Source organism: Epinephelus lanceolatus, chromosome 9 (genome assembly GCF_041903045.1).
Source record: "Epinephelus lanceolatus isolate andai-2023 chromosome 9, ASM4190304v1, whole genome shotgun sequence".
NCBI classification, from domain to species: Eukaryota; Metazoa; Chordata; class Actinopteri; order Perciformes; family Serranidae; genus Epinephelus; species Epinephelus lanceolatus.
Window position 1 is genome coordinate 37,116,359 of NC_135742.1, and position 23,315 is coordinate 37,139,673.

Consider the following 23,315-nt stretch of genomic DNA (forward strand, 5'->3'; position numbering starts at 1 on the left):
CATCCACACACAAAAAATACATCAGCCACCCTGTAAACATATTGGTATAATCAAGGGCACAATTATTGATCAGTTTTTGCTGATACAAATGAGAACATCTTAATTAACCAGCATCGGACATGAGAGACTAATAATGCCACATGTGGTAATATGCTCCATCAAAAGAAGTGAGCTGTGGCTAACTCAGATTGCTCTTACATCAGGGAAAGGGAGTGGCTGGCTCTCAGATGAGGATGAATGAGGGAGGCGGTCCACAGTGTCAGTATCAAACTGTGAGGCAGGATCTTCAGGCGTGTGTGCGGGAGTGGGCTTCCTTGGTGAAGGGCTGAGATTGCTCTCTGAACTAGGAGTGGCAGGAGTGAGGCTGAAATAAGGAATAAGAAAACAGAAAAAGTAAGGAAACACCTCTGAAAACAACTGTGTGGTTGCTGTAACCACAGTTACAATCAAACAGAGTCTGAGTCATATCTTTTCCTTTGTTGACTCGACTGTGGGAAGCCGTGATTTAGCAGACGCACCTAAAAATGAACTGCAAGCCTAAACAGAAGATATTCATATGAACATATAGATGTGATAGAATGCAATACTCCTTTTTTTCAATTCTGAATTGAAATATTAGCCATTGTTATCAGTAGTGGTTAATGTTGTGATATTATTTTCTGACCACAGGAGGTCAGTGACAGATTGTAATCAGAGGAGCAATCTGTCTGTGTTACAGGGTAGTGCTGGAGTAATTTTAACTTTTTATAATTATTATTCCCCCAGAGCTACAAAAAACGACAAATGTTATCAACAATTGTTTATCCTGCCACAACAATGGCTTTCTGTGGCACAGCTGTGGCTACACAGGTAAACAACACTTGTTAGCAGGATTGATTCATGTTTGGATTTAGTCTTTTCAGGGGATTGTTTCAAATTAGGGATGCACCGAAATGAAAATTTGTGGCCGAAGCTGAATAATATTAAACGCTTGGCTGAATACCAAGTACCGAATATTGTTGTTTAGTTTTTCATTAGTTTTTGCAGATGAACCCCCTCCAGATTAGTGTTGTCATGGTACCAAAATTGGGACCCACTGTACGATACCAATGAAAATATCATGGTTCTAAGTAGTATCACGATACCACAGCGAAAATGAGGCAGATGTGCCTTTTGTCATTTATAAAAAGATAAATCACTTTTCTATAATACATCAATGATATTTCAATGGAATAAATTACTTATTGACTTATTCATACTTCAAAAACAGCATCAATCAGTGATTAACAGGGGGGATCAAAATAAAATAAATTAATAAAATAAGAATCAACCAGCCACCCTCCTCCCCTGACAAGTCCCTTCATAAGTAAAGAACAGTCCCGAAAGTGCGGTGAGGTTTGTGGGCCGTAAAAGGCTCGTTTCTCCTCTGACACATCACATTCCTGTGTTCGTCTGGCTCGGCTGTTCAGGTACTTTTGGGCAGTCATGACGCCAAGAAGAGGATATTATTGAAGCCAACTCCTCCATTGCCGGTAAGCCAATGGCCGCCATATTTGACAGGAATACATTACTATCTGTGTCTGTGACCCCCGTTCAACCCACAACCGGTGGGATTCGCCTTTCGTTTCTGCTGGTAGTTGAAATCTGTAGGCTGCTCGCACAGTGTGCTGAATGATTTAAGCCTATTTTGCTCGCTCAAAACTATTTTTAGTCGCAAATGCGAGTGCCGTGACGGGTGGATCGCCACACTGCCGACATTTCACTCCACCGGTCACGGCACACTGTTTGATTGCGTTTGTCAAAACATGCCGCTATTATTCGGCCTTGCTTTTAACTTATTCCACCGAATACCGAATGTGTGTTTTTTTTGCAATATTCGGCCGAATATATTCGGTTACCGAATATTCGGTGCATCCCTATTTCAAATCATGAACAGATAAAATGAAATTGTACACAGTTCTTTATCAGAGGATCCACAACAACGGGAGATTGTCAGAATCTCAAATCTGATCTCTAATGACTTATACTGCTCTGACAATTACTTTTAAAGGAGGTACGTCACTCATAGACAGATGTACAATAAAGGCAGAAACACATCCATCCTGCTAGTTTCCTTAAAACTTGCAAAGCACACGTCCACACCACAGCATTACATCCATGATACAGAGATATTTTTATGCCTATATCTATGTCTATATCTATCTATTAAAAATGGTATGAAACATCTGTTAAACTCTCCTGTTATCAGGTATCTGATTCAAAGTAAAAAAAAAAAAAAAGATCAAAATTATATAGGCTATAAGAACTTAAACATCACACATTTGACTTATTCTGCCTTTTTAAGCCAACAAAAGCTAATGATAGGTTTAGGTGAATTCTTTTAGTGGTACAAGCCTACAGTCAAGTTTTAATTAAGTCCAGTTTAATCCAACTATAAACCAGGGTTGGGTGGATCTTTGTCATTTTATTTGGTAATTTAATGGTATGCCTCCATAGACCAAGCAAGAGCCACTACTAGGCTTGCCGCAGACAGAAACAGTGGGGAAAACAGCATGTAGTACCTGGTGCTACAGCATATGGTAGCATATGGTGATTGATGGAATTGTGGAAGGACAAACCCAGACGGTTTTGAGTTTTATTTTGTTTCTGTCGAGTTTGAGTGAAGTGTGTTTTACAATGAGCTAACAGCACAGTGAAACTAGTCTTTGTTTAGTGGAAGAAAGAAACTTGAATTCAGAAGGTGTATGGCTGTATTTTTCTCTTTAATAAGGATATCAGGTATAACAAGTGAGTTTATCTTGTTTATTTATTAGACTTAAAAAGCTTTGTGGCAAACTTGCTGCTTGAACACATCTCACAGTTGAACCTATGGGGGAACTACTACACAAATCACTTTTTATTGTCATTGATTATTCTGCATATACAGTATATTACCTTTTCAACTTTGACCTAAGCGTGAATTGTTGTCTGCCTCCATGTGTCAGCCCCGTGACAGTCTGGCGACCTGTCCAGGACCTGTACCCCCCCCAACCCTGGACCCTCAACAGGACAAGCACTTACGGATAATGACTGAATGAATGAACTCTGACCTAATGCACTTGCCATAGTTGCGTTTGCATGCCTTTGTACAATGCAATGGACAACTTTTATTGTTTAGGAAAATTGACTTGTATTGTGTACTTGTAAACACACAGTACACAAAAAAACCCACGTTCCATGTGACATCATGACAACAATATGTTTACCTGTCATCAGTGCGCAGTCCTGTCTCCCAGGTTCCATACTGACTGTCAGTGTCACGGGCCGGTGTTCCAGAGTCCTTCCCCTCCTCATCACCACTGCCACTTTGCTTCTGCTGCACCTGGGAGCAGGAGGGAGAGAGCAATCATTAATGAATGAGGAGGAATCAAGTTGGATCTGAGTTACATAACAGACCAGCATGAGAGACAGCAGTAGCAGCTCTCACTTGACACTTGACATGCAAACCCTATTTAAGTTTGGTAAATATTTGTTAACAGTCTTTTCAGATTTTTTTGTTTCGCTAAGCCAAGCTAGTACAGTAGTGAGGAGCCAACGGTGTTGCTAACAGAGCTGCTTCCTGTCAAGCTTGAGCAGCCAGCAGTGGTACAGTTATGAAAAGGTGAAAGGATGAGTTAATGGAGACAGGACCAGAGCGGGGACAAAAACAGAGAAGAGTGGTGGGTGATTGAGTGTGTGTTTGCTGTCTACTGAACCATGCCTCTTTTAATGAGGCTGGTACAGAGGACATACTGTCTCAAAAGCACACAGGACTCACAGAGGCACGCCTGCGCATGAACCGATAACCCTGGCCTATATAGGGAAAAACAATAGAAAATCCTTCTGTCCTCAGATGTTGCCCGAGGGGTGGACAGAGAAATGTGATACACCTGGCTCTGTAATTGCCCAGGTTCCTAGACTATGAGAGCAGTTCTCTAGTGGTGTTTATATGAGCAGTGACAGTGGATCAGAGTTCTCATTCTTAGAGCGTCATGAATGCCATCCTTGTTTTCGTTGCGTATGTGAGAGCAGAGGTACAAGAGTGCTTCAAAAAGGGCAAAGAGAGACAATAAGATAAAAAGAACATTCGAGGTAGAATGTGACTGTGATACGTTCTGATTGAGGGAGCGTAACACAGCTAAGAACAGTGAGAAAAAAAAGAACAGCAGCGCAGGACGTCATTCATCAGCTATGCCTTTCCTGACAGGAAAACAAAAAGAAAACAAAGAATAGTGAGAACGGCGTTCAACACTTTCCCTGCATCTGAGAAAGCACTTGTTCTCATGTTCATCCTCTTCTCAAGGATTTTCAGCACTCACACTTTTCAAGTTGACATCACAGGGTCGCGCCACTTACCCTTAAATAAACGCACTTCAGAGTCCTGCTCCCGCTGACAATGAACAAAACCTCTGGGCCAAATCAGACTGTAGGCTGAACATGCAGACACACTAAGCACATACTCCACTTATCTAGTGATCTTTGGGTCAGTGAAATGCTAATTTAGCTAGATGAGTAGATCTCCCTCAAAGAATAGGCTACGAAGAGAAATGTACGATAGTGAGTCTTAACTATAGAAACATCAGTGTGCGATTTATTCACTTCTATATCAACAGAAACACTATAGATCGATAACACATGGATTGTCTAAAGGCCCTGATAGACAAAGCTGATGGTGTGCCATCAGACAATGCTGGGCTGTTGGTGAGTCTGTCGTTCTGCAGTGTGTCCCGCACCGTTGGCCCTCCTTGACCCCCATTTTTTTGGGCCACTTTAGAATGTTAAATCAGCAACGGCAGAGCCCGTTGGTGAATGAAATCATTGGAAGTTCAGTTCAGCGCATAAGAGAAACAGAAGTGAGCAGTTCAAAAGAAATAGTTTGTAATTCTTTGTGTTATTGTTTGCTGGTACATAATAAATATGCTTTGTTCCTTCAACATTGAATTGTGTTGTTAATATGCTAACTGGCTAACTAGCGTCAAGACGGTCTTCCAATTTCCCTTTTTTAATGACTCCCACTGTCTGCTGGTGTGGCGAGTTATTTCCTCTCACGCAGGTGCAAAACGTGCGTGCTGGTTGGCCATCAGCCATAGTGTCTGCGGTTTGTTCATGTGCAATTTTTGGCCAAGACTCAGGCGACATGAGGCGCAATCAGTCGGCTTTGGTCCCTGCTAGTTCTTTGATGTTGGTTTGGTGTGTCTGGGCCTCAGGGGCACTGTATGCTTGAGAAGATCTAGTTATTGTGACATATGGTCAGAGGGCAAAAATGTTTATAGCTGTTCCAAGCAGCCACAGGTGAAAAACTGGATAAGCTTTCAGGCACCACTAGTGATTTCCACTGTTCACACATGCACTACATTAAGGAACATTTCCATATTGCACCTTTTCACACAGGCCATTGCAATGCTGGAATAGATGGGGCATGAGACAGTCCAGCAGATGGCATTAATGCAAAGCTCATCGATGCAAACTGCTATAAAACTCAACAGAGGACGACAATGGGGCAGGGCAGGATGTACGTATACGCGGCAGAAGATGTCTCTAGTTATTTTCAGGAACAGGACAAAGAGCTGTTTTCATCCATTGCCAGTGTTCTTGTAATCTACTATTCAACAAGTTTGCAAGACAAGTAATGCTTTTTTGCAAGCACTGACGTAAATACTATACCGTAAACAAAGTGCGGATTCAAATACCTCATTAGTGGAGTCTTATGATTGTTTTGCTCACCCTTAGTGAAAGCACCTTTCGTCAGAAAAACGTAACCCTTTAAATGCTTGTGCCTGCAATGTTACTGCTGTGACGACACTTCCCAATCGGTTATGTGGATACTGGTGCACATTTCCAAACTGTCTCTCCTGAAAGACATTCATAGTGTTGCTTTTGGTTGTACATCCAAAAAGTGACAGGAATAGTTCAAAACCTGCCAACTTTCTCACCGCCACATACTTTGATGATTTTAGAAAGAAATTTAAGCAGCCCCAATCAATTGTGAGGAGATGTGTGTTTAATGGGGATTTCAGATATTGTTTGTTTGACCATATAACAAACACTTCAGTTAAAGCATATTGGCCCATTAACAGTGTCTGAAAACACCTTTCTGACAGCAGAATCAGGAGGGCTACTGTAGACATTTTTTTTGTATTTTTCAGAAACAGACAATCATGCCCATTTAATTAAGAAACTAACCAGGTGTGCAGAGGTAAGAAAATGGGCAGGTTTTGAATTCCTCTCCCAGTTCCAGCTGGAGATCTTGCTATTATGTCATCCAACTCTCTTCTACCTGTCACTATAAACTGCTATGATGGTTGTCAAAATGCCAAGAAATCGTAAAACCAGGTCTCGTAAAATTCTGGTGATAAAAAATCCTATCCTATGTGTGAGTGTGTGTTACTCAACATAAACACACCCAGAACACACCCTCCCCTGATCAGCATAGAGGGCAAACATTGCCTTTGCTGGAACATGTTGAGGAGAGGTGCCTTTACACTGCAGCTAAAAAGACATGACTTATAGCAGGCTGCTCAAAGCAGAAGTTGTAAAGCCTTTTAGAGGCTCTTTCATAATCTCACAGCATATATTATTCAGTAAAATAGGGGCTTTTCACAGCCTCAGTACTGAACCTTAACTGGACTCTTTCTACGTTTTCTTTTGGTGCAGTCTGTATTAATCTACAGACAATGACAGGTTAGACAGGTTTGTTGGCCTAACAATAAAAAAAAAAACAAACAACATTTTTTAAGCTCTGAGATCAGTTCACTTGCTCTGCTGAATGGACACTCACAGGTGTGGGCCCTTCTATCAACTACAAACATGGAGCATATAGTTGGTTCAGCAAGGAGGCTGACTGAACCAACAGGTCCAGTAACAATGATTTATAGCCGTCAGGCAGAAGGCTTTTCCTTAATAACATTAGCAATAGCCAGCTTCGCAGAGACAGGAAGGGTGTGTCGGGGGAAACAACATAACAAAGAGCGGATGAATGGAAGGATGAAGGAGAGAAAGGGCTGATCACTATATGTGGCTGACTGACAATCTGAGGAGGAAGGGGCTGGAACGAGGCCTTGGAAACTACCACTTGATAACACACTGTTCGTCGGGTGCCACATATAACCCGACAACACACTCACACAGGATGGAGAAACAGCGGTCTGTGGGTTGCTCCAACCTCAACAGTGAAATGGAAAGTGAATAACTGCATTGCTGTTCTTTGAAAAGGGAAGGGCTCTGCTGTAAAGCACCTAGCAGATGGTCTTACATCAGAGCGAAGAACACAAAGTGAGTAGCTACTGTAGATATAATATGTGTGTTTACATGAACACAGCATCTAAAACACAAGCTTATGACCCACTTAACAGCATTGTCAAAGAACGTGTGTGCAATTTGGGATCCTGATCAGTGCTGCAGTCTTTACAGTGTGTGCTATCTTCAAATCAGACGTTGTAAACCACAGTAATCTCTGTTAAGGTATTCACATAACTCAGTACTGCAGCCAACATCAACAGACAGCTGGCATGGCTGTGCCGTGGCTCATGATTGTGGTATGAGCTTATCCAGGTTTTTGTAAATGGGATCTGACGTGAGCATCTCCATTAACAGCTATAAAAACACATTCAACCACAACATTATAGTTGCAGTCACCACTCCCACATTCTCCCCACATCTGCTCTTATCAATCCAGCTAAGGTGGAGTGGGAAAATATGCTCTACGTGCACTCATGCACACAGCAGTAATCAATATCAATATCCTACAGATATTCACAACAACTGCTCCCACAAGCTCTAATCTCATGTCAACAAATGGGCATTCTAGCCGCATGTCTGAGGGCTTACATTGAGATGAAGTCTGCTAAGGCAAACCCAACAGTACCGTGTTATCCTTTCATTACATAAGTGGTTCCTACAGACTCAGGGCTCAATGCTGTACAAAGCGTCTCCTAAGAACAGAGGGAAAGAATGTAAAAACCTGACTTGGCTTAGGAATTTCACTCCGAGAGCACTGGATCTGACTTAAAGGATTATTCTCATTGCTTTCAGCCCAGTGTTTGTTGTCATGGTGGCTTTTACCAACACGGCTCATTTTTGAGTAAAATGATTATCTTTTAATGGACCAGATCGATATATCTCCAATTTGCTGCGAGTGCCATTTGTCCAGCATATACATAAAGGGCTAATAGCTGACCCAACAGATTATTTGAAGATACAAAACATGTCAGCATAATAGCAATTACATTTACCCAGACATTTTAGTTATATCTGTATTACATATTTCTTTAGTCATACTTGTATACTTCTCACACATGGTTTTGTCCTTATGCTTACTCCATAAACAGTGTTAAACAACAACAACAGTGCTGACAGAGCTAATGGTGTTAAAGAGGGGGAACCAGAGGGTGGGCACCATGCTTATGTGACAATGCCATCCTAATAGCAGAGATAACCACTGTAAAGCATCAGTGATGCGCTAACCAGTGAGATAAAGACTCCCATGCACACATGGCCGGATCATCTTTAACAGTAACAAACAGAGAAGCTTGGATTACAACACACAGAGGTAGCTTGACATCATTCTCTGCTCAGGATGCCATTACTCAGTATATCTTTACATAGCAAATTGTAGGTTGCTGCTATATTAATGCTCTGAATGTCACATGCATAACCTTTACATTTAATTGTGTAAGAGTTTAACACCAGCTGAATTACTTTAACTGGTGGTTTCCATAAGTTTACTGCTTGTATTAAAGTGCATCCACCATTCATTACACCAGGAAGGTCATTTTAAAAGCCTGGTCGACATAACAAGTTGGCAGTTTAGATCAACACAACATCTGATACGACACATTTGCCACATGAGAGTACTCAAATGATTGTAAACCTGTCATCTTGAAAAACTATTTGAGGTTATGAGTGACTGTTAGCTATTAGATGTCAATATCCATCTTTATATACTTGTATAGCCATATGAGAAAATAACATGGAGTGCCAGTTGTCGCTAGTATTGAGTGTCATAATGCACAGACCCACATATTTCCGACACCAGAAACATTTTTTTTTTTACTTTGTGTCTATCTCTGAACATACAAACCCGTTCTAACAAATTTGTACCCAGGGAGAAATGGTCCTAATTTCCACATCCGCTGCCTCCTCTCATTCATTTACTGGCTACGTGGTCACTGTCCATTACCAGTCAGTCATTGCTGACCTCTTACTGTCACTCTTCCACTTAACACCGGCCCAGTGGGGAGGCCTGATGCTCCCACAGACCACAATCACAGTAAGACTTACTAAGACGTGCCAACACAACTGACAGCCACACAGACGTCATGAAAACATTTCTTATCTTTAGGAGTTACGACTCATGAGGTGCTGCACCACAGTTCAGCAAACAGGCGTAACCTAAAGATAGGAACAACTTCACTGTAATGTATCCGTATCCCTACATGGGTTTCTAAATCTGTCCTTTATATAGAGCACAGGCTAGGTTGAATGTCAGGGTGGAGAGAAATGATATGAAGCCAAGGAATCACATTTGTGTGCCTCTGAAGAGTTTAGTTCTTTGGCAAGACAAAGAATATATTATAATTTCTAATCGGAATACCATTTATACTTTTTTTGTCAGTCCTCATGCCAAATTTTATCACTAAAAGCACAAATGGCAGGTGACATTATGAAGAACTGGTATAACATCAGCTTTGCTAAACAAAGAGACAGACAAAAACTGTTTACTATGTGCCAAGGACAATATAAGATGGAGGAGGGATGAAAGCAGATAGAAAGAGAAGGAAAGAGAAAAGAAAGATAGATGAGAAGGAGCAGGGAGGCAGATGGACAAGTTCTTGACATGTTTGGCTTAAGACCAAATAGTTGACGAAGGAGCAGCTGTTAACACAGTGACATTACAGAACTGCATGGACATTGCTGCAAAATGCCTTGAATTGCACTTGTGCTTTATTTAACTTTAACAGATGTTATAGTAATACTGCTGACCATATAGTTAAAGCAAATACTGACTCTGTGGGTCAGTTAAAGTAATGAATCACACTGGTGTCCAGCAAATACTTGGTATCAGTGTTGAAATGTGGTACTAGTGCTTCCCTGGTGTGTGTGTTGTCTTACAGCAGTGGGGGTGTTGGGTGCGGTGCGCCTGCGTAACGACAGACGTTGCTGGCTGCGCAGCGAAAACCTGCGGATGGACTCCCTGCTGCGGGAGGCCAGGGAGCGCAGGGAGTTGGTTCTCTTGAAGTCCCCGGTCCCGTCCTCTCCCCGACCTCCCCTCTCAACCGAGCTGGACAAAAAGCCGAGAGCCCCATGAAGGGAGCGACGGACATTTCCCACCCATCCTGACACCTGAGAGTGGGCCACTGACAGCTTGTCGCCCAGATACTCCATCACAGGCCACTACTGGAAAGACCTGCTGTGTCAGGATAGAGTCTGCGAACTGAGCTGTGACCCTTGTTATCACAGCAGCAGGGAAGCATTAGAGTCTAGTTACGCTGGAGAGGGACAGTGTTGTAGGTATTCACTGGTGTGTGTTGCTGGGTCAATACTGCAGCAGTGAGGAAGGTGACAGAGAGAACAACAACACAGCTCAGCCAGTCCAATGTGGTGATGTTGACGGCGTCTGCTGCTTGCAGCACTGCAGCACGGAAAATGCTAGTCAGTCCCTGACTGTAACAGGACTGAGCCTCTCCTTAATTTCACTTCTAAATGGCCTTTCTGCAGTGCAGTCCCACTGGAGCCGTCAGGACTCTGTTTCAACTCATCATCGTCAAGACTCCAGCTTGTTGGCCTGAACTGAATTGTAAAGCTTTCTGATGTTTATTTCGATGCACACAAGATATGCTGGCTGTGATACGCTTAACACTGACCAAGTGAGCACATTAAGGTTATGTAAGGTCAGCACTTACAATTAATTATGCCGGACACTACTCTGTGAGAGAGCCTGAAAAACTGCTGTGCTATCTACCAACAGGTTTCTCAGCCATGTTTTTCTGGCTTCAAGCACATGAAGTACAGACAACTACTAAAGTACACAAGTGACAATGTTTGGCACAACATTCAGTTATCTATTCCCATCATATAAGTCCAATTTGCTAATTCTTATCATAGTCCACTGTACTAATGATATTTAGTTAATGAAAATCGTTTTTTCAACAATGCCATGTGACACCTTGGCCAATTCTCCAGGTGTGAGCTTCTTTGTCCTGATCACAGCCTCAATTACAGCTGACCTGACAGCTCTCTCAGGGGTTACGGTGATGCTTTTCCTCCAAAACAAGGCCCGGCTTAAAAAGTTGAAAAATCCATTCAACAAGACTACATCCCCATGGTGCCCGATACTGTGCTACCCTTTGGCAAAAAGCTGCGAGGAGAAATGGTGCAGGACAGCTGGTGGCAAAAGAAGAGCTGCTGTAGTCATTCGTATTCCATAAGAAAAAACAGAGAGCAACGCAGTGCCAAACAGTGGACACAAGACAGAGCGGTGTGGAGGGGAAGTCAAATCCAGCGGAGAGAAGAAGAACAGCGAGAAAATGTTTCTCCCCTCGCCTTTTTCTGCAGGTATGGGCAGGTAGGAGAAAATGCGTCAGCAGTGCTGCTCTCTGTACTCAGCGCTATAGGACTCACTGTCAAGGAGAAACTGGGTGGAGAGAGGGAGTGTGGAACAGAGTCAGGGAGTGAGAGAGAGAGAGAGAGAGAGAATGGGAGGTCCCTGATACAGAGCGGGAGGGAGAGGAGGGTGATATATGTTCTGCGGTGCTCTGTCGCTCCAGCCTGATTCAGTTGCAGGGCAAGACAGTGAAGTGTCACAGCCAGAATAGAGAAGCAGTGGAAACAAATGTAGAGGGAGGGATGAGATAGAAAATGAAAATGCATATGTTGCTACTACACAGCAAGTCTTTTCAAATCAGAAAGCCAGCGAGAAAATGGGGATGACAAAGTGTGAAACAATCAGATAGGAATGAGTACAAGTACATGATCATGTTGAAGAAGAAACTATAAATAGATCGACTAGACATGCATGAGAGAGAACACTGAAAAGACAGGTGTGCCTTTATCAGTGAAGTGAGATTATATGCTCATCAACCAGTTTGTCAGCGCAGTCTAGACAAAAGCAAGAATCACAACAGTCAAGTGAATGTTTGTTTAAATCTTGTTCAGAGTCCGACTCAAGCAAACGGCAGAACAGACTACAAAACACCTCTTAACTTCCAACTTAAACACTGGTGATGCGGTGTCAGTGAACTGGTACTGTGAATAAAGCCACGGCGGGCGACACCAGACGCACTTCAGAGAGTTAACCGCAGAGCAAACTGGAACAGAGGGGCTCATAAAAGCTGAATTCCTGCCCACATATGCCCCCTACAGGTAATCTGATTAACTTTTCTTTGAAGTGCTGTGCTAAAGACAAGTGAGCTGTGAGGTTTTCAGTTTCCAACAGCACACAAACTGACCTCTCTCACACTCCTCAGCCTGAACATGGCTGCCTCTTCCTGGGTGCTATTAAGGACAAGGTGACACAGCCTGAATAAGCTAAATTACTTATATTATACATCAGGAGGTGACAGCACTATTAGTTAAAGCAATGTTATTACTTTCCTCTGGTGTGTGGTTCCAAAATTATATTACTATTGTACTAATATTCTGTCTTCTTAATATGATCATTGAGGTCATCTTCAAAATTACTGGTGCAAAAAATGCGAGTCGACTGATGGAAAATGAATTTTCTACTTAATAAGTGATTAATTGTTTGACTAATTTCTTCAGCAAAAAAGTGAAGCATTTCCTGGTCCCAGCGTCTCAAATTTGAGGATGTGCTGCTAAATTACTTTCATATGAATGATTGTAAATTGAATTCTTTTGGGATTGGACCATTGGTTGGAAACCTAACTGGGATTCTTGCTTAGCATATGAGAGACGTTTTAGCTGGTTGCACTCCTCACTGCTAGATGTCACTAAATCCTACACAATGCTCCTTTACACTGTAAATTTTCCATAACTTTATAGACAACTAAAAAACAAAACCCAAAAATAATTGCTAATAATGGATAATAAAAATAGTAATTAGCTGAAGCCTCACTTAAAATCAATTGATGACATCCAAATGTTACATTGTACCAACATGTCTACATGTTCATCAAATGTACATTGGTAGCTTTGATCAAAAATGACAAAAGAGTAAAGTGTCCTTGGTAGGAAGTATTCCCTCTAATGATTTTAATTGAAAAATTATGAATGTTTGAAAATCAGACTAACAGAGAGAATCCAAGACAAAAACACTTATCACAAGATGTACTGCTCCCAGTATCCCTAATATTCCTCCCCCTAATACTAAACGTCACCAACTGGGAAGTGAGTCATGGCTGCTCATCACTTCCCCTCTTCTGCTGACATCATCAATCTGTGCGCAGCCCCGGCCAGCAACCCAAACAGCCACCACACAAAGGAGATGAAATAGGATGCAGCAAAAGTACATATGGTATACTGTATATAATAACTGCCTACATTCAGTATCGTATAAGAGGATGTATGTATCCGACAGAGAGACATCTGTAATAAGAGAGTTGTGCGATCACTTACCCAGACGCAGTGTGGAGTCAGGCAGCATGACCACATGTACAACACAGCTCTCAGCCCGGTGCCCATCTCTGCTCTGCCCTACTCACCAGCCTCAGACCCTCCAACTTAAAGCAATGATGTCACCACACAGCTATTATCTCATCTGTCTGAGTCTGACCACGCTTCCGTTAGTAAAAACAATGTAGGGAGATGAATCATATCTGATATCTGCCAGATATCTGTAAATCCTGAAGCCATCCAACCAGACTTATAAAACATATTTTCTAGGATTTTAGTCAGAGGGGGTTTATTTTACTACTAAACAGCACAGACCAACAACTAAAATACAAATGCAAAATATAAAATTTTGAGTACCTGCTACTATCATAGAAGCACTGTTGCTGTAGAGATCAAGTAAGTAATTTATTAGCCAATCAACAGAAAATTAATTTTTAACTATTTTGACAATCGATTCATTGTTTGAATCATTTTCTCCTCACAAAAGGCCAAACATTCTCTTGCTCCACCTTCTTGCTTGTGGTGATTTGCTGCTTTTCACTGTCTCATGTGATAATAAATTTAGTATCTTAAAGTCTGGTCCATTAGTTGGAAAAAACAAACTATTTATAGATGACACACTGTCCTTAAGGAAATTGTGACAAGCATTTCTCAGTATTTTCTGACATATTGTAGCTCAAACGAGTAAATTAATAGACAAAAATGACAGGTGCAGCTCTTACATTAATTGTTTATACACTGTACACAGATTCATGGTCAACTTTAGTAGTGACATGATTATTGAGAATAATCGTAGTCACACTGTTTCTGCAGTCCAATAAGCAATCGCATATGAGCACTACAGTAGTAATGCTTTATAAAGGCTGAATTCCCACATTATCAACAAATGTAAAGAGATGGTCATACAGTGTGATGCAACCCAGTACTGTATTCTATTATATAATAGCATTGCATTATGGGTCAAAGTATCTAGCACAGTGAATATCTTATAAGTAGCTCAAACACTGCAAGGCAGCAGCAACATGGTGTAATCTTTGCAACAGTGTGTATTCCTGTAACCAACAGTATTGTCATTAGCTCCACTGCTGCCACCTTTAAAAGCATATCAGATGACTGTCACTCATCTTATTTCAAACCAAAGACCACAACCTGAAAACAGTAATGAGGAACTACATGCACTGACTTTGGGGGTGGCAGTAGCTCAGTCCATAGGGACTTGGGTTGGGAACCGGAGGGTCACCTGTTCAAGTCCCCGTCTGGACTGGTAGCTGGAGAGGTGCTAGTTCACCTCCTGGGCACTGCCGAGGTGCCCTTGAGCAAGGCACCGAACCCCCCAACCGCTCAGAGCGCCTGTCATGGGCAGCCCACTCTGACATCTCTCCACTTAGTGCATGTATAGGTCCAGTTTGTGCATGTGTGTGTTCGGACCTGTGTGTAATTGACAACAGAGTGAAAAATTGAATTTCCCCTTGGGGATTAATAAAGTATATAAAAATTAAAAAAAAAACAAAAACAAAAAAGACATCAGGAAGGGAGACAGTGACAATCTGAAACACAACCACTAGGTGGTGGTAGTGAACCTTAAACTCATGGTGACTTAAATGGAGCTCTGTATCATACAGTGTGCAATTATGAGACACAATAAACTGTACTTCTGGTTTCATAGTGTGTAGGCTTTCAACCTGGACCTACAATTACAGTCTTAATGACAAAGAGTCAACTGAACCCAACCCTGCTTATTAATAAACACTGTTTATGCTTGAATGTAGATGATTTATCTGTGTGATATGTGTAGCTGCAAATATACAGACACATTTTAGTTTACCCATTTCAAAATGTAAAAAAAAAAAAAAAGGTACTAACTACAAGGTTTAAAGTTAGTAATGACAGGTTGAACCAGTCAGCACTGAGGAAGCCAAACAAATATGATGTGTCTGTTTGGCTGCAGGGTCCATGATCATTACGGGCCATTTCATTTCACAGCTTTCCCTGAGCCATGCTGACAGGCTTCTACTAAACGAGCAGTGAGAACATGTACTCATTAACCATTTGACTAATCCCATCCTGAATTACAGGCCTGAGAAGGTGTTTGGCCATGACGTGGGATGGGTGGAGGTTAGTCTAAAAGGCCATGCCATCAGCATTAGTCACCAACTCTTTACTACCTGAGCATAGCAGCATTCAGCTGTCAGCACCCAGTCGACTGTCGAACTGCATTCCTCTATATGCCGTCTGTCTTTAATACATGAGACACAGACACAGACAAACCCACACACACACACATACACACACATACACTCTCTTCATGACAAACAGTGTTGCTCACATTCACAGTGCAAACTGAAGTGCAAACAGATTTCCCTCCCTGTCTCCACAGAGCTGTGTGAGAAACAGTCCAAATGAAAACAGTGATTATAATAAAGGGCTCACAGCCAGCCACCAAACTTAAGCACAGACTCAGGCAGCAGTTTCTCATCTCACTGAGTTACATCTTTCCTGGAACCCAGTTGTAATGTTTCGGAGGCCGAGCTGCAGCCTGACTCACCCAACTGTTGCGGTCCTGCTCTCTGTGAGCGCTGCGACTCCTCATCCTGGAAAGGCTTCCCTCCACAGCAATGCTTGAAGGAGCTGATCGCCGTGACACGCTGCGAGAGCGCATCCTGTTTAACTCCTAACACACACACACACACACACACACACACACAAAGGAACAGTAGTCAACCTCATATCTTCTATCACCACATACATGTATGTCCTAAAAGCTCTTCACTACCATGCTGGATGCTGTAGTGTGTTGTGAATCTGTGAGACATATTTATATGCCACATGATAATTTTGATAGAACTATATTTAAACTTTCTGATTTCTTTCAGGTGCCATGGTTAGTCCTCCACTTGCATAAAGAAAAGAGAGACACACACATACATTACAGTCCCCCAATGAGCAGAACTATGGCTTAACTAACAGTGAATTGGCAGAGATTAATGGACTTTTGCTTTAGAAAAAAAATGTTATGATTACTTCCAGCACATTTACACAAGAAAAGCTATCACATTGTGTTTCTAAGAATTTCCCCTGAGAGTTAAGACTAGATCCTGGTAAAGATAAAATCTATTCACAAAGCATTTTAGCCTATAAGAGAGTTCCTAAGGTGAAAAACTGTTAGGAGTAGGGAGGAGGACTTTTAAGGAGGCTTAAGAGTTTCTTAAGCAGAGGTGAAAATGTTGAAACGACAAAGAGGCAGGAGAAATATGCTCCAAATGCCGTTTGTGGTTGATCTCATTAGAGATGTGCTCACATCTCCTACCCATTGCAATAAAGTTAGAATTTGAAGTGATCACAACACTAAGATATTTGGCAACTGGAAAAATGCAACAGTGCAGCAGTGATGACTTGGGTCTGTCAGCCCTCCATCAGCATAGTGATCACACAATCACAGCTCTTCCACAGTCTCATATTCTGACACAGTTCATTTAATTTCCAGTGGATGTCCACACCTTGCAGGCTCACAAAAAGATGACCAGTCACATCTGTTAAAAGAATGCATCATACCTAGCAACTTGGTCAACCACACCTCCTCACTAAGGTAAAAGTTTCTGTCCCTTCCTTGCTCAGAGCTGCTCTGAGAAAGGTCCTAAGTCACTTCTAACCTAGGACTCCTTGCTAGCATTTTTTAGGCTAAGTCAGGAGGTCTCTGAGTGTATTCCCAGAATTTCAGTGCATACAAATTATTCATTTGTGCTGCTAAAAGTATTATCTAAATATCTCTGACTCACCTGAGATCCCTGTGACCTCCTGTGGCTACGGACCTCTCCACTGCTGTCTTGAGCCCGTGACTCTCTGGGAAGCCATATCTGCTCTACAGAAGCACTGCTGGAGAGTCCACCTGTAGAGCCTCCACTTTTGGCTTCTGTCCAGGAAAGAGGGGCCAACTGATGTGGCTCATCGAGCGCAGCAGGCCAAGGCCTCTGTGGAGCCAGGTGCCGCTCCTCCTGCCTGAGGAGGAGTTGCTCTAGGCTGACTTTGTTGCCATGTTTTCTGGGTTCAGCCATGGGTTTGTCCACAGACATCTCAACAGGCCGCAGCTCCCACGGGTCCTGAGGAGACATTGTCCATACTGGGCTTGTGAAACCTAGTGAAGTCTGTGGTGGCACCCTCCAGCTAACATCTACATCAGGTGTTGGCTGTAATCTAGCTCCAAACCCAGCATCTCCACCCTGAATACCAGAAAAAGGAAACAAGTCTTTACTGGGGAAGAGCTGACTTTGAGATGTGAAAGAGTCTATGTCAAGGATGACAGGTTTGTAAGACTCTTCTGCTCTTGGAGATGGCTCCTTCCAACGTGTTGAAGGGTCACTGCGTTGAGGAGTAGCCTTCAAAAATGGGTCATTTCGGAGCACAGAGTCCAGATCCAACACTTTCGGCCTGAGAGGTGAGGACTCTAACCTGGCCCTCTCTTGCTCCTCTTTCTTCTGTTTTTCTTTTAGTCGCTGCCTCTCTGCCTCTTGCTGTTTGGCTATCTGTCTCATTTTCTCTGCCTCCTCCCTTTCCATCCTCTCCCTCAGTCTACGCTTCTCAAGCTCCATAATTTGTTGTCTCTCCCTCTCTGCCTGCCTTTGCTTTTCCAACTCCAAGAGCTGTCTTCTCTCCATCTCTTTAAATCTCTCTAACTCCTCCTTCCTCTGCTTTTCCTTCTCCATCTCTCGTTGTCTCAGTCTCTGGTTTTCTAGTTCCTGTCTCTCAATATCAAGTTGTCTCTGTCTCTCCCTTTCTAAATCTCTTTGTCTCTGTCTCTCCTGCTCTCTCTGCTTTTCCCTCTCAATCTCTTTCTGACGCTCCCTCTCCATCTCCTTTTGTCTTTCCCTTTCTTTTTCAAGCTCTCTCAGTCTTAACATTTCCTGTTCTAATGCCATCTGTTTAATTTTCTCAGCCTCCTCTCTCTCCACCTTCTCTCTAAGTCTCTGCTTCTCGAGCTCCAGGATCTGCTGCCTCTCCTTCTGTTTCTTAAACTCTAAGAGTTGCTGTCTCTCCAGCTCCTCCATTCTCTGTTTCTCCTTTTGGATTTCCAGCAGCTTTCTCTCCTTGTCGAGTTCTCTCTGTCGCTCTTCCTCCCTTTGTCTTTGCCTCTCCAGTTCCTGCTGTCTCTCCCTTTCCTGCTCTCGCAGTTTCTCTCTTTCAATCTTCTTCTGTCGCTCCAACTCTTGTTTTTCTTTTTCAAGTTGTCTTTGCCTTTCTATTTCCAGTTCTCTTTGTTTTTGCCTCTCCAGTTCCCGCTGTCTCTCCCTTTCCTGCTCTCGCAGTTTCTCTCTTTCAATCATCCTCTGTCGCTCCAATTCTTGTTTTTCTTTTTCAAGTTCTCTTTGTCGTTTTCTCTCAATTTCTTGCAGTTTCTCTTTTTCAAGCTCTAGTGCACGTTGTTTCTCCTCAAACTCCTGTTTCTCCTTCTCAAAGGCCTTCTGTCTTTGCCTTTCATATTCTCTTTGCATCTCCCTCTCCTTCATTCGTGCAAATTCTAAATGTGCTTCTTTCTCCATTTCCAGGTGTCTCTGTTTTTCCCTCTCAAGCTCTCTCATTTTTGCCATGTGTCTTTCAGTCTCCTTTTTTAGTTCTCGTTTCTTTTCAACTTCAATCCTTTCCTCTGTCGTTTGTCCGTCCAACGCTGATCTAATCTCCCTGTGGGACATGTGACTCTTCCTCATCAACTCCTCAACTTGATCTTGAGAGGTTTTTCCAAATGCTTCTTCAAATGATGGATTCCTCTTTAGTGGAAGGACCTTCCCTTGAGAGCTACCTGCTGCAGACCTCACAGAGAATTCATCAAAGTGCACATTCATATCCTCTATCTTTGATCCTGGATCTACAGGAGAAACAGGCTCCTGTATTTGTCCAGTCAGAGCAAAGTAAGTTGCCCTGGGTTTCGGCTGTTCTTCTGCCTGCAGCATTTTCAAACGTTTAGGTGCTGCAGCCACTTCCTCCTGTTCTGCCTCTCTGTGCCTCCCTCTGTCTTGATGCAACGCCACTTCTCCTTCCCTTTGTGATTCCTTTAGCATCCCTTTATCCACACTAGCCTCTTGTTCGGGACCTGTATTATTCCACTTAGGCAAGGCTCCAACTCTAAGATATCGAGGCTGCGGTTCTGGCATCGCAGCCACAGCTGGTTCACCTTGTGCTAAACCAGTCCTGTCTGCCACCGGCCTGCTCCCTTCTGAGCGCCTGGAGCGCAGCGTCATGGCCTTATCCTCCCGCTGAGCTGATGGGATGTTCTCACTTACTGCCCTGTTCTCTTCCACTGCTTGCACAGTGTCAAAGGCATGTAACACCCGCAGGGGACTTGATGGAGATACAGGCTCTTTGTAAGTGGCAGTGACCAGAGTTCCCTCATCTTCACCAGTTCCTCTCTTCAATGACGGGCTGCTGAGTGAATCGTTAGCCTTGTTTGATGGCTTGCTGTCCTCCACCATTAGCACACTGTGCCTCTCCACAACATTTTCAAACAAGGATGCTCTCACTGTCTGTACGTCACTGCTGGGACCACTTTCCTTGGAAGTGGCGCCAAACTTCTGTCCCGCCTCAGGTGTTTCAGGTGTGGAGGCATTTTTGAGCTGCACTTGGGAATCTTTTAAATCCACAAATGTCCTCTGGTCACTAGGGGTGAGAGCTGAATCTTCAGTCTAAGAAAATCCAGAGATATTGACAGTTGTTAAGTGATAATGGCAAGCTTGGAACATACTCTCTATTCATTCAACAACCATGCTTTTTTTTCTCTCTCAAACTTCACCATTTGATCACTATGCTATGACAAATATGGAAACATTTGACAGAAATAAAAGCTTTAAAAACACATGTGACTTGACAACATTACATAGAAAAATAATATAGCCCTCAAAAGAGTAAAGTGATTGAGTGAACAACTGTGAGCATAGAAACGGTATCCCCTTGTTCTGTGTTTGCCTCATAACAGTGGGTGTGGTGCAGAGGTGGTAATCAAAGCCTCTCTGTGTTGACCTTTTCCCAGTGATCTCCTCTCTGCGTGTTTCATAACCGCCAGCCACCGGGGATGATTTATGTGCCGGCTGTCTTAGGTTTCACTGCTTTGTACATCTTTGGCAGTGACAATTCTTTTTGCTGTAATGCCCCATTTCCTCTGGGGAAACAGACAGGCCAGGGTCGACAGCATAGGCAAACACTCTTACTTTTATTTAAGACATATTTCACAATGGTTTATCAATTCATGCCTAATCCTATAATAGTAAGTGTAAGGGCACAAAATATGGCTCATTCTGTCAACGTGCATTAATCTTCTTATCAAACTTTACCTATATTATGGTCATGTGCCCCTCTTGCTTTGTCTTTTCTTCTCTTTGCTATTATGCCTTTATTTTTATTTTGGCAACAGATGACAAGAAACACACTAAAATGCAACTCTGTTAAAGGACAGCATGTGAAAGCTTTCCCTAGCATTAAGCTGTAACACTGTTTCTCATTCACTTATTTTTTAAACATAGACTCAGCCCAACAGAAACCAGCTCATATGAAGCTTAGTCCCTTTCTTACCCTCCACTGAGGATCTTTGCTGATCTCATGATGGTCTGGTGCCTCACTGAGGGAAACACTGCCAAGGTCTGGCGACCACTCAGATGAAAACCTGATGAACATACATCACACAAGACAAAAGCCATGCATGACAATGGAACTCGTGGACAAAGACATGGGACAAAAGCAGGCTGAGGAGACATTAGGCGCAGCTCTTACCTTTTAGTCAGGTCGAGGGGTAAGGGGCGGGGCCTCAGTGGTGGTTTCACAACAGGGCTCTGAGTTGGTGTTGTGTCCTCTGTCAGCTGTTTGATGAGCTGTTTGACACCCACTGTTGGTTCGGGTTCAGGGACTGGCTGCACTGGAGAGTGGAGATCTGACCCTTGGCCTATGACAACTGTCCCAGGAGAGGATGAGGAATCGAGGAGAAGACTGATTCGCGACTTGATGCTAACTGCACGCTTATCCTCATCGGTCTCTTTCACAGTCATTTCTTCTGCCTTTTTGTTGCTTTGGTCTGAGACAGCAGACGGAGCTACACCATCAGTGCTTTGTGGTGAGGTGCTCTTAGGGGTTTTTTCCTGCTCTCTCTTCAGTGGCAGTGCCTTCTCCTCAGGAGTGTTCTCCTTAGTATTTGCCTTGGGAGTTTTACGGTGCAGTGACAGACCAATTGACTCAAACTTGGCCGTGAGATCAGCTGAAAGTGGTCGTCTGGCCCAGCGAGGGGCAGGAACTGGTGTCTCTGTCTTTGTAGGACTATCGAGGAAAATGGCTGATACAGGTCTGGGCCTGGAGCTTCTGGGCTGCGGCCGCAGTGGCACTGCTGCCTCAGGGTTAGCTTTTTCCTTTTCTTCTTCCTCCTGCCCTACCTGAACGAGAAACCCCATGGACTTGGCCCTGGTAATGGAGGTCCCACCTTTGCTGGGTGTCATCTGGTCCTTCTCATCTTCATTTTTAGTGGTTCCAGACCACTCTGCTGCTGGAAGTTGTTTAAGGCTCTTAGAATAGGCCAAGTTGGATAAACCAGGTTTCCGCCTCTCTGCTGCTAGAGGAGGAATAGGTTTACTGGGGTCTCCAGGGTCAAGAGAAGGGGCTGGTTTAAATGGCTGGACTACTGGCTTGGTTGTTTGTCCAGTGTTCAACTTATTAGATGTTTTAAAGGTGGTGGGGGCAGGTCGGTTCGGATTAGTTGACACTGGCCTGGGTTTGACAGCAGGAACTGGTTGCTGTGGTTTTGGACTTGGTGGAAGCTCTGGTTTATATCCAGGGAGGCGAGTGGACTCTGGTCGGGGCTTGGTATGGGGCTTCGGAGCAAGTATGGGCTTAATAGTAGGGTTTCTCTCCACAGCAAAAGGTTTGGGAGTGAGCCGTGGCTTGGGACCTGGGACAGGTTTGTTAAGTTCTGGAGTGATGATATGGGATGGGTTGATAGAAGGGATCTCGATGAGGCTCTTATTGCTGGAATCAGTCAGGGGACTCAGATGAAGTCGTCCTCCCACCACCGTCCTCCCCACCTCCGTCCTCCCCACCTCCCCCGTCTGAACTTCTACCTCAGCAGCCATCCTCTTCAACAGCACCTTCAAAGCAAAAAGTGTATCCTCAGGAAAACAAAATGAAACTGATCTATGGTCATTTTTATTATTAGACTCATAGTACTCAGACTATCTAGCCATTACTGTGGACTTTGTCTTGGGAGTGCCTTACACTGCAGCACAATTACACACATGAGCCAGAAAGTTATTTACACAAGGCTACTGATGATCACTCCAGCAGGTTAAAGCACGTGTGCTGATAGCTAAATAAGTGATGATATAATTAATCAATTACTGTTTTTGTCATCCATATTCACACTGATAGACCTTTTTCATAAAATACATTTTGACAGCAGGTCACAGAGGCGTAAATAATGAAATTAATGATGGATAAATTCCATTTAGCAGCTTCAGCTTCAGGGTCCTGGTATTGTGCATGCTGACTCACTGTCGCACAGTCATAGCCTACCAGGTCACTTGAATAGAACACAGCTATCTTTATCATTGTTAGTAACACTGGACTTTTTGCCTCAGTGACAAGTTAAAATGCCTGCTGTGAAAAAAATAATTTATTTAGGGTTAAATAAATACCTAGTGCTAATTTGATTGGAAGAACACAACACAGCATTCATGAAACACTCACTGGAGGTCTCTCTATTGATAATTAATATTCTACTGGCACAG

The 23,315-nt window shown here is 43.1% G+C and overlaps 1 protein-coding gene across 1 annotated transcript in view; it reads right to left on the minus strand.

Annotated features, from left to right (window-relative positions):
* The window catches only part of LOC117252336 (uncharacterized), a 29,559-nt gene that overhangs the window by 3,385 nt on the left and 2,859 nt on the right, over positions 1 to 23,315 (minus strand). Inside the window, exons 3-8 of the mRNA XM_033619139.2 lie at positions 21,319 to 22,676; positions 21,121 to 21,211; positions 17,343 to 20,237; positions 16,112 to 16,237; positions 3,225 to 3,340; positions 199 to 364 (exon numbers count right to left, since the gene is read on the minus strand). Of these exons, the coding sequence (XP_033475030.2) occupies positions 199 to 364; positions 3,225 to 3,340; positions 16,112 to 16,237; positions 17,343 to 20,237; positions 21,121 to 21,211; positions 21,319 to 22,661 (4,737 nt within the window). The 5' untranslated portion in view covers positions 22,662 to 22,676. The remainder of the gene's footprint in view (positions 1 to 198; positions 365 to 3,224; positions 3,341 to 16,111; positions 16,238 to 17,342; positions 20,238 to 21,120; positions 21,212 to 21,318; positions 22,677 to 23,315) is intronic.